Here is a 14,108-nt window from a genome sequence, read left to right as displayed (position 1 = left end):
GTCTGACCCCAAAGCCTGATCAGGCTCTGCCGTTCGCCAGCTCCAAACTGGGCCTCACGCTAAGCAGCAGAGGTCCCATCTGCCTTGTCTCCCGGATGTCACGGTCTGTTCCACCCGGCACCCGTGCAGACAGCACCCGTGCAGACAGCACCCGCGCAGACATCGCCGGCTGACCAGGCAGCCGCTTTGAATCAGAGTTGCCTGCCGAGATGAAAGCTATGAGGTTTTACCTTGACTCATCGAAACGGACAAGTCATACAAACACCACGAAATCTTACCCTATCGGATGAGGATTTGAAGGCAAAGTTAGTTAACAGTCAGTTACATCCACAAAGCGCTTACAGTGCCTACAAGCTCATCCTACCCAGAGGCGTTCTCACCCACACTGAAGTCCAAGGGCAGGAGTGAGGGTCACATGTCTGCATCCGGACCCTCAGACGTTCTGCTGTGAAGGCGGCTGTGGAAACCGTGGTGACGGGGCCGCGAGGAGGCCCGTGCGTGCGCCCCCCCGGCCCGCGGAGAGAGCCTGCTCTGCCTTAATGTTAAGCCTCGCAGCGGCAGGGCACGCGCCGTATTCACATCTTACACTGGAGTCATACCGCTCACGTTTAAAAATCTTAAATGCTTACTGTTTTCCCAGTTCATAGACAAAAGCTCTCATCATTGGTCTTAAATGCTACGTAGTATTTCCTGGGTGTACACAGTACAATAAAGCCGTCTCCTGCTTTTGGACACTCCAGGTGTTGGTTGTTGGGATTCAACAAACTAACCTGTAATAGGCGTTAGAAAACGTATGCTAGATTCGAAAATACCTCGTTTATTCGGAGTCACAAACATGCATTCTTATATATATGTCTTTTTATTGATTTCAGAGAGGAGGGGAGAGGGAGAGAAAGGTAGAAACATCAACGATGAGAATCAGGCCCCCCCGGAGATTGAGCCCACAACCCCTGGGCACGTGCCCTGACCAGGAATCGAACCAGGACCGTCTGGTTCATAGGTCGATGCTCAACCACTGAGCTATGTGGGCTGGGGACACAAATGTGTTTTTTGAAAAGCTGCGAGGAACTTGGCCCCCAGCTTCCAGTCCTCCCAGGTGACTCACCACAGCCATCCTCCCTCCTCCCTCATCTCACCGGCCTCATCTCACCAAGGTGTCAGGGGCGGCTGGATGAGCCTGAGGGAGCCCAGGGGAGCGAGGAGACCAGCCCCCTCTTTGCCTGAGAGCTACACTCACTCTGGAGCTGATGGCTTCCAGCTGGAGATCCTTCTCTTTGTTCTCACTTTTCAGTTGGTTCACCTCCTGCCTCAGTTGTTGAACTTCCTCATCCTTGGCTATCACATCTTTTTGCAAAGAGGACACCATCCCTGTGTAAAAAGCAAACAGACCACAAAAGACTCACCGAGGTCAAAGAGGCAACAAGGATTCCTGTGGTCACCTCTGCTGTCAGCCAACGTGGACCCCTGAGAATGGGCGGGGCTGTTTGTTACTGCAGCATAACCCAGCCCCTGCGGCTCAGTCTTGGATGTGCACACAGAACACCTGGGATCTTGCTGATGTGCAGGGCCTCTGATTCAGAGGGCTGGGCGGGGGCCCGAGACGCGGGGCATGACCGATGCTGGTGGTCTGGGGGGACCAAACAAAGTGGTATCTGAGAGGCTTGAAGCGTGGATGAGGCCCGATGAGCAGATATTGGCGGGGGGGGGGGGGGGAGGCAAGGGCTCAGCGAGTTCCTCTTTATATTCCTGATGCTCGGAGCAGTGCCTGGCCCGTACAGGGCGCTCAGCAAATGTCTTAGGATATTCCAGGTTAGAGGGGAGCATAGCGGAGGCCTGGCAGGGTGGCGTGGGGTCGAGGATGTGGGTGTGAGTGTGGAAAGGGTGAGGCCGAGGAAAAGCCAGCGGTCAGGCTGGCCCTGGGCACAGCACACAGATGCACACATGGCTCAGCCTAGGCTGCGTACGGCACTTGAATAACAACAGCCCCAAGGCGTGGCTCAGTGGTTGAGCGTGGACTTAGGAACCAGGAGGTCAGGGTTCAATTCCTGGTCAGGGCACAGGCCCAGGTTGTGGGTTCGATCCCCAGTGTGGGGTGTGCAGGAGGCAACCCATCGATGATTCTCTCTCATCACTGATGTTCCTGCCTCTCTCCCTTTGCCTTCTTCTCTGAAGTCAATAAAAATGTTAAAAGACAGAATAATAGCCCCTCCCCAGACTCAATGCCTGCTTTTCTCCCTCCCTTTTTCCTGGTGACTGACCATCCTCTTCAGTCTCTAGGCATCTCATTTTCTGCTTAAAAAACTCCAATGGCTTCACAGCACCCTTAGAACGAGACCCAGACTCCTCCCTGAGAGCTAGGCCTGCCTCCCGCCTGACCATGCCCAGCCCCAGGGGCCCTGGTTCCACCACTCCAGCCCCATGGGCTTCCGCGCCCCCCACCCGGCCAGCTCGCCCAGCCTCGGCCCTCTGCACGGTGCTCTCTGCTCTGCCTTCACCTCCTCCGAGACCCGTCCTGCCCACCCACGAAGCTCTTCTCCCTCCGCTTCACCCCCTGAAGCACTCTGCCACCACGTTGCCCAGTTTTCTCTGAAATGGGCTGGTTTATTCACGTTCACTTATTTTTGTCGGTCACCCGCTCCCAGATGTGAGCCCGGTGAGTTCAGAGACCTGACGCGTGCCCAGGGCTCTCTCCCCAGCCCCAGGACAGGTCCTGGCACCTGGTAGGCGCTCAGTAAATGCGTGGAAGGAATGAAGGAGCCCGGGTTAAGAGTCCTGTGCCCCGGCCCAGGCACTGGCTGCCCCTCCTCCACCCCTGGGCTTTGGGGTAGGACCACCCCCGTCAGTCAATTAGAAGAACATCCTCACTCAGCCCTCGTGTTAAAGCCGTGGCCCCACGGGGCCTACATTCTAGCTTGTGTCCAGGGCCAGGTGGCTGGTGGAGCTGCCCCAGCCCCACGGCACCCTGTGCTCTCGTGGGGAGCCCAGGGCTCAGCAGACCTTCCAGCTAAGAGGTCACATTCACTCAAATATTTAGCAGGCCCCGCCCTAGGAACTGGATGGCAATAAGCCTCCCTCAGGGGCAATTGGAATCCACTGACCCCCCTGCCGAAGGCCCGCCCCCGGAGGAAGGGGCAGCGGCTGTGGAGGTGCCTGTGGCCCTGGGATGAGCGGAGCGGGCAGCCCTGGGGCCCGAGCCCGGGGAGAGCGCACCTGAAGTGATGGCGTTGTCCCTCCTTAAGTGCTCGCCCTCGCTCTTCAGGGAGGTGATCTCCAAGTTCCTCTCGGACAGGGTCTGGCACAGCACCTGGCTGTAGCCCTGCTGCAGGGCTCTGACCTGCGGGCGGAGGCGGGACAGTCAGAGGGGCCGCCCAGGCCAAGGGGCCACCTGATCTTGGGTTGGGCTGTGGGAGAAAACACTGCTTTTCACTGTTAAAAGGACGGGAGAGGCCTGTTCCTTCAGTGCCACCACTTGCTGTGCAATCAGCACATGGAGCTTAGCTTTGTGCACACACAGGGGCCCGGGCACGGCTGCCGCTGGGATAGCTGATCCCCCAATGTGCCTGCCTTGACCTTTGAACTCTCAGCCATCTATAGACCAGCCCTTGGTTCCAGATCATCCAGCACCACTGGATGCGGAGGAAAATTCAGGAGAGGGGAGCAGGTTACAGAATTAATTCCCTCCAATGGTCGTAACAAGGGTGTGCAGGTCACAGAGCATTCCAGAGCTTCCTGAGCCCGTTCTCAGGTGCTTCTTCTTCTTCTTTTTTTTTTAAAAAAAATATTTTTATTGATTTCAGAGAGGAAGGGAGAGGGAGAGAGAGATAGAAACATCATTGATAAGAGAGGATCATCGATCAGCTGCCTCCTGCACGCCCCCCACTGGGGATCAAGCCTGCCACTTGGACATATTCTCCGCCCAGGAATGGAACTGTGACCTCCTGGTTCATAGGGTGACGTTCAGCCCCTGAGCCACGCCGGTTGGCACAGATGCTACTTCTTGACAGCTCGTCGCAGCATCACTGAAGGCTGGCGTCTCATTACAGTTCCCATTTTGCAAGTGAGCATACTGAGACTCAGAGAGGCGAGGTCGCTGGCGCCGGGTCACACCGCTGGTCAGAGGTGGAATTAGGACTCACATCTAGGCTTTAGCTCCAGGTCTTCCCGCCTTGTCCCACGGCTCTAGGAACCCGCATGAAAAGCCAGAGGCTAGGAAGCCTAGTGTGGCCTCGGGGCCAGCCTGCGACCTTCAAATCCGGTCTCCGCCACTTCCAGGCCGTGGGAACACGGGGAGGACACCCAACTTTGCTTCCTTTTTCATTCTGCAAGTGGGGTGATGGGAGCCCCAAGCTGGTAGTATTGTGAGAATCTATACTCATAAAAGGGTAATATGCTAATTAGACCAGACATCTTCCAGATGACTTTCCGGACATCCTTCCAGACAAAGCCATGCTGGTGGGGATAAGGCAGAGCGTCGACCTATGAACCGGGAGGTCACACTTTGATTCCTGGTTGGGGCACATGCCCAGGTTGTGGGCTCCATCCCCAATGGGGGGTGTGCAGGAGGCAGCTGATTAATGATTCTTTATCATTGATCTTTTTTTCTCTCTCTCCCTCTCCTTTCCTCTCTGAAATCAAAAATATATTTTTAGAAAAAGAGCAAATACAGGAATCCTTGGTAATGGTCCTATGCTGTAAGCATAGCAAAAAAAAAATGACGGGGGTGGGGTCAGCTCACATAATGTGGTGAGAGCCTTGCCACCAGATGGAGCTCACAACCTTTATTCTTGGTTTTGGTCTCAGAAAAATGTAGTCATTATTTCTCAGATAGAATTAACCGGACCATCAAGGTTTTGTTTCATTTTCTAACCCATCTCCTGTACCATCTGTGACTTTTGGGGCAGTAACATTTACTTTTTCCCTGGGGGCATCTGAAACATGCAACTTTTCCATACAGGGCACTTGGAATAATTTATTTTAAAAAAGTATCTAGCTCTTCTCAGCTTAATGCTTTTATTTGCCTGATACCAGAGGCACGACAGAAACTTCCAGAAGGGATGGGAAAACACCCTCCCCCCCAAAGACTCCAGTGCTTCTGACAGATAAAAAAGATTTCATCCGAAGCATCAGAGCTTCAGGGTTTCAGATTGTGGGAAAACTCCAAACAGTCTTCAAATCCCTTTATTTCTCTCACGACCGAAATAAATGCCCGTATTGTCTGTAACTGCAAAAGCACCAGGCAGTTGAGCGTCTGTCCTGCTGTGCAATGAAGCAGGCACCACGAGAGCGGCCACAGGGCCGGGTGGAGCTGGGGGTGGGGGGGCTCCGAGACAACGACTGGCGGCTGGTTGGCAGAGGCTGCAGGAGCTCCGTGACATCGCAGACTGAAGATCTTTGAGGGCAGATCTTTGAGGGCGCAGGGAGAATATAAAACAATCAGACCAATAGGTCAACCTGCCGTGGGCTGTGTACTTCCAGCCGAAGGTCCTGCAGGCAATAGAATGTCTAAGAAACTAACATATGAGTGGGTGAACCTCGATTTGAGTTCAAACCCGCTGCGGCCTCTTGTTCAGAGTAATGAAGGTCAGCGAGTCTAGTCTTTGCCCTCCTGGAGCTCACAGTCTCCTGGGAGAATCTCCTGGGTCCACCACACAACCTATGACCTTTTCTAGGCACCCCGATTGGGCCTGAGGCTGCGCCCCTGAAGTTGGTTGCGGAAGAGAAAGGCAGTGACGGGGCCAGAGAGCAGGGGCCCCGCGCCTGACCCAGGTTCTAAGCTGCACTGTGCACTGGGGCCAGCACTCGTTAGCGGCCAATTTCTTTTCTTCAGTCGCCTTTGTTGAGATATAATTTATGTGCACAATCTGTGGCCAACTTTACAGTAGTCCTTAAGGAAACCAAACGGGATCTGGTTTGGAAAGAGAGAACATGACTGGTGCTTCCAGGAATGCTGGGTGGAGGATTTTTGTTTGATGAAATTCCCCACGAGTGAGCCAGCAGCTACCCTCGGGCGTTGGCAAAGGCCTCAGGGTTTGGGGCGCTGGGATTCCGTGCCCCCCTGTCCAGCTCACTGCCCACGGCTCTTTCTGGGGCTGGGTAGGGCTGGGAGGTGGGGGGAGAGGTGGTCCCTGAAGCGGCAGAGTTGGGTGGAAATATCAAGTGGGGTGAGAGTGTGGGGTCGGCCGAGAGTTCAAATCGTGCTGCCCTCGCCCCCTTGCTGTGCCAGCTGTGCCGCGTCGCTGGCGTCTCTGAGCCTGCCTCGGTCTCCTGTCTGCAGGTTGGAAAGTGTCGGAGGATTGGGAGCTTACAAACTAAAGCCTTGCACCAGTTCTTGCACATAGTAGGTGCTTAGTCAAAGTTAATATGGTTCTTACCAGGCTGGAAACCTGCCAAGCCTCTCACCCCTGGGACTTGTGCTCTGGCCCACCACGGGCGCTGACCCCCCGAGAGCTGTCACCCTGCGTCCTGACTCGGTCCCCGCCGGGGGACGGTCTCAGAGTCCTACCTGGCTTTTCAAGCTCTGGATCTCTCTCTGCTTGGCGGCGATGTCCTCGTCCAGACCCGGGCACTTCTGCGCGGCGCCCCGCTGGCCCCTGGGGAAGGTGGTCTCCGACAGCAGCGTCTGACTCAGGCTGGCCAGCTCGTTCTGCAGGTTCGCGATCACCGCGTCTTTGTACTTGGACTCGAGCTCGAAGTCCGAGAGGCGGTTGACCTCTCTTCCCAGCAGCAGGATGATTTCATCCTGGGGGCCGGGGGGGGCAGGTGGCAGGTTACTGGGTGCGGGCCTGGGGGCAAGGTTAACCCCTTTAACAACGATATAGGAAACGTGTGATGCAATTCTAGGAAGGCGAGGGCAGGCGGGGGGGGGGGGGGCGTGGGGGAGGGGGAGGCAGGCCTGCAAGGCTCGCTCTGTCACTTGGAAAACCTCACGGAGACCCGAGTTTGGTTGAAATGAGCCACTTGTGTCTAGTCCAGCGATGGCAAACCTATGACACGCGTGTCAGAGGTGACACGCGAACTCATTTTTTGGGTTGATTTTTCTTTGTTAAATGGCATTTAAATGTATAAAATAAATATCAACAATATAAGCCTTTGTTTTACTATGGTTGCAAAGATCAAAAAAATTTCTCTATGTGACACGGCACCAGAGTTAAGTTAGGGTTTTTCCAAATGCTGACACGCCGAGCTCAAAAGGTTCGCCGTCACCGGGCTAGTCTCCTGTAAATGGACGCTGTGCCTCACAGGCCCTAACGCTTTCCCTTCCCCTAAAGTTAGACGTTCACGCTGAGCACAACCCTCCCTGCTGGGAACTTTGGTTGCTAGAGAGTTTATCATATTTATTAAATTGCATCATGTTCAGCCCAGTACCCTGGGGACCTAGGAAAGGTAGCTAGGGAAGCGGCATTCTATCGACCACGCTCTGCTTATAATGAGGGCTAGTTTTTAACTTGAGAAAAGTTAATATATTCTGAAACGTTTCCTTTCTCTTTCCACGCTGCGGGTACTACTGCCTGCCCCTTTTGGTTGTTCACGTAAAAATGTCTCCCAGGAAACCGATCCTGGGAAGTAAATGGGGCAGGAGCCAGGCTTTCTGTGTGAGGGCGCGTGCGCACGCTGGCCTGGAAAACAAGCCGCTGGCCCACTTCCCCACAGGTAATCGCCCGCCCCCCACCCCTCGGAGAGAAACAGTCCTGCAGCCAAATAATTTGTGGTTCCCCTGAAAGGAAAAAAAAATCCCCAAAACTCGCCACTAGACGTCATCGTTACACTGTCGGAAAGACTGAAAGAAAAAAAAAAAAAGCAGCCCAGATGCGTTTTCAAATGCAGCTATAGAATTTCCGCCTTGAAGGAATTCCCGCTCTTCCAACCATTTCCTGTCGGTTGGAAGGAGCTAAGTGGGCAGTTTCGAGGCCAGCTCGTTGCCTGGGGAGCTGTCCGGTCAGCCTCACGACCTCCCCCTCCCCTGACCTGGGGAAGGATAGCCTGCCTGGCACTGCCAGCTGCTGCCAAGGGTCTCTCTGGGGGTCTCTGAAAATGCTTGTGGCAAAATGTCAAGGGACGGGCATCCAACGTCCTGTACCCCTGGGCAACCTCCCGAAGCCTCCATGCTCAGCCAGTATTCATGCAACACGCATTAACTGAGCAGTTACTGTGTGCCAGGCCCCGTGCTGGGCGCTGGAGTACAAAGAAGCCTGCAGGGTGTGGTGCCCAGCTGCGGTTTCTGCCTTCCTGGGGAGGACCCCGTCCCTTCCTAGCGGGAGAGCTCCCCCTTCCACGGGGTCCTGGTCAGACTGGAAATCCCGTGCCCTGCTCCTTCCTGTCCCGCCGCCCCACATGCATGTGACTCGGCTGGTCCGTCAGAGTTTCCTCAGAGATTTCACGTGTCAATTGCAGAGGGAAAGGGTCGTGACTCCTAACTTTAAAGGCATAGGCTTGGTTGCTTGCGTTTGTCTTTTCCCACACATGCAGCCAGCCTGCTGCCGAAAGCCAGACTCTGAGGGACACGGGGGAGACGGCCAGTGGGACTGTTCTGAGGACATCGCTGGAGCCCCTGGATCTCGCCAGGCCTGAAGCCAGCGGCCTTCACACCTCCAGCAGCAGGAGCCGACAGCGGCTTCCTGCTGTTTGGCGTAAGCTAATTTGTTCATTGTTATCGTACTCGAAGGAGTCCTGGCAAGTCAGGGCATCAGTGACTCACAAATAGAAAAACTATCAATGTGGTTACACTGTATTTCCAGTTTGACAAGTGGGGTGGGTTGGAAAATGGCTACAAATGCTTGGCAGCTTTGCCATCAAATGGTGGAGTCTGTTTCCCCACCCTCTCAACCGAGGCTGGCCTGTCACTTGCTTTGACCAACTGAATATGGTGGAAGTGATGTTGGGCCATCTCTATGCAAGTTCTTTTAAAAAAAAAATTTTTGTATTGATTTCAGAGAGGAAGGGAAAGGGAGACAGATACATCAATGATGAGAATCATTGATTGACTACTTCCTGCACCCCCTGCACCCCCCACCCCGCTGGGGATTGAGCCTGAAGCCCAGGCCTGTGCCCTGACCGGGAATCAAACTGTGACCTCCTGGTTCATAGGTCGACGCTCAACCACTGAGCCACGCCGGCCGGGCTCTATGCAAGTTCTTAAGAGGCCACTGGCTGACTGTAGTTACACGAGTGAGGCCAGGGGACAGCAGCAGAGGAACCTTCGGGGGCAACCCACAGATTCTGGGAAATAGTAAATGACTGTTTTAAGCCACTACGTTTTGGGTGGCTTGTTACACGGCAGTAGATACAGCGCCCGAGCCTGGCTTCTCACCTTACAGCCACATTTCTCAAAGTCTGGTCTCGGGACACCTGTGTCAGAACCTCCAGTATCTAACCAGAACCCTGGGGGCGCCCCTCCTCCCAGACTCCGAGAAGGGCTGCCGGCTCAGGCCCTGGGCCTCCGGAAAGCAAGGTGCCCTATGGCCTGCCTCTTTTAGGACAACGTTCAGTCGTTCTAAGGGAGAAATCAGCGGGACCCTCCCCAGGACAGCTTGAGTTCACCTGTTGAGGCCCCGGATCCTGTTCCACACTCTAGACCTCCCTGGTTCTCTCTTCGCTCTCAGTCCTCTCTGACCCCAGTGCTCACCTCTTCCTGCCAGGAAAAGTGTTTTCCCCACCGTCCATCCTCCTGGTTGACCAAACAGTTAGTAGGGGAGAGCTGGAAGGACCAGCCTAGAGATTAACCAGACCTAGGTTTGAATTCCAACTCTGCCCCTCACCCTGGGCAACCTTGGGCAAGTTCCTTAACTTCTCTGAGCGTCAGTTCCCTCATCTGTAAGGTGAGGGTGAAAGGATCTATTTGGAAGACGGTGAAGATGTACAAGCTCATTGCATGTCGAGTGCACAGGACACGGCCCAGCGCACAGTAGGTGCTCAATACATTGTGGTTGTAGGTGATGTGTCTTGGGACCAAAGGAGCAGTTCCCAAAGTGATGGCTGAGCGTCCTGGGGGAGGAAGAGGTGGTTTCTGGGACAAGAGGCAGGGGCAGTCCCTCCGCGGCCCTGCTTGCTGCCGGGGCCCATCCTTCCCCTTTGACCCCTCACCTTGTCCTGCTGGGCCAGGTCCGGGTCCACATAAAACTCCCCGGGAGGGGCTGCCCCGGGCACGCCCTCGGCCACCGATTGCTCCAGCAGCTCCGCGGCGCTGGCCCACACTAACGCAAGGGCAACAGAGAGCACAGGGGAGGTTGTGAGCTTCCCTAAGGTCTTAGAGAAGTTTTCAGATTACCCCCTCACATCCATTTCCCGCTGAGATTTACATCTCATGTAATTAAAAAAAATGACAGAGTGGTGTGTATGTTCCTTGCAAAACAATGGAAGCATCAGACACGTGTTAGAAAGGGAAAGGGCCGCCTCATTCCTCTTCCCCGGCATTAACTGCTGATTCACGTGGAGGCGTCTCTTTCCAGACTTTTTCCGACGCCACAAAAGAGCCGATGACCTTAGGCAGGTCATTACTCTCTCTAAACCTTAGTTTCCACAGACATCATCTAGGGATGCTAACAGCCTCTGTTATACAGGGCTGAGGATTACATGAAATAATCATGTAGAGCGGGGGTTGGCAAACTACGGACCTAGGGACAAATCTGGCCCTCCGCTTGTTTTTGTAAATAAAGTTTTATTGGAGCACAGCCGCAGTCATTCATTTTTAACTGTCTGTGGCTGAACCCAGCTACAATGGCAGAGTTGAGTAGTAGCAACGTAGACCTTCTAGCCAACAAAGACTGAAATATTTACTATCTGGCTCCTTACAGGAAAGTGCCTGTCACAGAGCTAGAGCACTGAGCACTAAATGCTAGTTATTTTTATTGCAATAAGTAAAAACATAAAAAATACGTGTTTCAATTGCAGAGATTTTTTTTTCACCTGACAATGTATCACGAAGACCTTCCCATGTCAGTATTTATGGATATACTGCCTTCTTTGCACAGTAGCATTGTATCTCATTGCACAAGGGTCCCAAAACATATTTAACTAGAACCCACTTGGTAGATGTTTGGCTTCCTGATTTTTTCTCTTATTTACCTCAATATGACAGGGGCTGTTGAAATGACTCCGAGGGGTTCTGACATATCACTTTATCAAACGTATCAGGCTGGGGAAGTGCATTCACATGGACACTGAGTACATTTATTGGTGTGGAAACTTTTGAAAGGCTTTCTACAATTCTGCTTTTGAGCTCGCTCGGCTCTGAGCACTGCATTTTAAGTTTCCAACTGACTACGATTTCTGGGTGCATTCTTGTCTTTGTGATGTGGTAAATTGAACCAATTCTTTTCAAGGGCAATGAAACATTCATGGGTGTTGACACTAACCATGAATGAAGTACGCACCATCACACCCGTGGACATCCATTCATTCACACATTCATTCTGATCCCGCACTTTTATTTGTGCATCTTAGAGCCGATGACTTCCCCCCGGGTCTCAGACAAGCGGAGCCCCGCTCAGCTACGTCCAAGGTGCTTTCCCCGTGCGGGCAAACACAGCCGAAGTCCGACACCCTCTGGTGCAGCTGGACCTCGGGTCATGTCCCTGCCCTGCCCAGCCCTGGCCATCACTTCTCATTCTTACATGGTCTCAAGCCATGTTCCTCTGGGAGCACACCCGTCAGCCACACTGACCATCCCCTTGCACGACCGCCACCCACCCAACATGGCCCTCAGGGTCCCTTCCACCCTGTTCCTCCCCTACGTTCTCAGCGAATGTCACTTGCCCATCCGCACTCAGCGTGAGTCTCCCTCCCTCTGGGACACCGTCCTGATCCCCCAATTAAGCCAGGTCCTTCAGTCGTGAGCTCTCGGGGCACCGGTACCTCTCCTGCCTGGAGTTGTCACTTTATGGATGTTGTTCTGTGATCGCTCTGTTAATGTCAGTCTCCCTGGCTATGGGGTTGGGGACCATGTCTCAGTTTGTGGCCCTCAACATGAGTTTACTAATCCCATCTGACAGATGCACAAAATGGGGCACATCTCACAAAACCCTGCCCACGCTCACAGCTAGAGAGAGGTCAGTCCCCGGGGCGAACCTCCGTCTGTCTCTTCACTCACAAAGAAGAGGCGTTTGGACGCCCCGCTAAGCTCCTATAGGCAGGAAGCAGAGAACAGTACTTAGCAGCACACGGGTGAGACCTTTCGTGGGAAAGGTAGGATGGCTTCAAGGGCAGAGCTAGGGGACCAGAGTGTAGAGCCAAGAGCCACAGACAGTCATTTCTGGGCAAGAGTAGGACCGGGGCCGAATCAAGAAACTTCCAGCACCTTCCCGGCTGGATTTCAGAATGGCTACGGACCAGAGGCTCCGGTGCACTTCCTGTTTTGCTCCTTTTTGAACAAGAGGAGTGTCCGTAGCAGTTATTCTAAGTCCATGGAGGCTGTGTCTGTGGGTCACAGGTCTTCAGATTGCTGGGAACAGTATTCGAGCTGAACTTAAGAAACAATATCATCCTTTTTTTTTTTTTTTTTTTTTGCTTTAGGATGCTATATTTTGAGAGCATTTTAATGCAACAATTGATAACTAATACACATTGCATGTTAATTTTACATCAAAAAGACAAAAACTGTTGAACTCTAATTAAGGATATCTATCCTAAAATATTGAGGGGGAAGACTACAGCTATGTGCAGTGTACTTTGAAATGTACCAAAATATAGGGCGGATCAATGCATAAGGAGAAGGATGATAGAACGATGATATGTAATGAAGAGTACAGAAAAGCGGGAATGGTAGAATTAGACGGGGGTTATCTGAGAAACTACTTTTACTTGGCCGTATGTTTGAAATTTTCCATGTTAAACAATTGGGGGGAGATGGCTGAGTAATTTCTTGACTTGGGTGGTAGGTACCTGAGGGTTCGCCTGGTGAGGACAGTGATGATGACGTAAACTGAAGAGATACATTTTATTTACTCCTTTGTCTCTATATTTCACAAGAATAACTATTATTTGCGTGGCTGAGCGACCTGGGGGCTCGGAGGGTCTGGGGCTGGGACACAGAGGACAGAGAGTGGGACCATGACCCAGAGGCCATGACGGAAACCCGGGAACCACGCCAGGGACTAAGCTGAACCCGCTGCTCTGCAGTGAGGCCGGTGTGGCCGAGAGCGGGGCGACAGACAGGAAGTCCCTCCCCCGCCCCCAGATGCCATGAGGCCTTCCAGGGGGAGAGGGTGGGGGACAGGACCTTGAAGGCTATGTGTCCCCAAAGTGACCGCACTGTGACCGTCACTAGCATAACCAGCCTTAAATTTCGCTAAAAACCATTAGATTAGATTGAGTGTCACCTCTGGGGAAGTAACTTTCCTCCATAAGCCTCAGTCTCCTCTCACCTGCAAAATGGAAATCAACTATTTATTTATTAAAAATATTTTTATTGATTCCATAGAGAAAGGAGGGAGAGGGAGAGGGAGGGAGAGGGAGAGAGAAAGAGAGAGAGATAGAAACATCAATGATGAGAGAGAATCATTGATCGGCTGCCTTCTGCACGCCCCACACTGGGAATCGAGCCTGCAACCTGGGCATGTGCCCTGACCGGGAATCGAACTGCGATCTCCTGGTTCATAGGCCAATGCTCAACCATAGAGCCACGCCAGCCAGGCGGTAATCAGCTATTTATTTATTTATTTATTTATTTATTTATTTTTTATTTTTTTTAAATTAAATCTTTATTGTTCAGATTATTACATTTGTTCCTCTTTTTTCCCCCCCCATAACTCCCCTCCTCCCAGTTCCCGCCCCACCCTCTGCCCTCACTCCCCACCCACTGTCCTCATCCATAGGTGCACGATTTTTGTCCAGTCTCTTCCCGCATCTCCCACACCCCTTTCCCCCCCAGGAATAGTCAGTCCATTCCCTTTCTATGTCCCTGATTCTATTATAATCAACAGTTCATTCTGCTCATCAGATTATTTATTCACTTGATTCTTAGATTCACTTGTTGATAGATGCATATTTGTTGTTCATAACTTGTATCTTTACCTTTTTCTTCCTCTTCCTCTTCCTCTTCCTCTTCCTCTTCTTAAAGGATACCTTTCAGCATTTCATATAATCCTGGTTTGGTGGTGATGAACTCCTTTAGC

At 52.7% G+C, this 14,108-nt stretch overlaps 1 protein-coding gene across 1 annotated transcript in view; it reads right to left on the bottom strand.

Moving 5' to 3' along the window:
* The window catches only part of LOC118676301 (transmembrane protein 51), a 155,103-nt gene that overhangs the window by 59,568 nt on the left and 81,427 nt on the right, over positions 1-14,108 (bottom strand). The window contains exons 9-12 of the mRNA XM_036349955.1: positions 10,081-10,190; positions 6,503-6,739; positions 3,211-3,334; positions 1,238-1,368 (exon numbers count right to left, since the gene is read on the bottom strand). Of these exons, the coding sequence (XP_036205848.1) occupies positions 1,238-1,368; positions 3,211-3,334; positions 6,503-6,739; positions 10,081-10,190 (602 nt within the window). The remainder of the gene's footprint in view (positions 1-1,237; positions 1,369-3,210; positions 3,335-6,502; positions 6,740-10,080; positions 10,191-14,108) is intronic.

Source organism: Myotis myotis, unplaced genomic scaffold (assembly GCF_014108235.1).
Source record: "Myotis myotis isolate mMyoMyo1 unplaced genomic scaffold, mMyoMyo1.p scaffold_m19_p_2, whole genome shotgun sequence".
Taxonomy (NCBI): domain Eukaryota; kingdom Metazoa; phylum Chordata; class Mammalia; order Chiroptera; family Vespertilionidae; genus Myotis; species Myotis myotis.
This window is presented reverse-complemented; position numbering and strand designations above follow the sequence as displayed.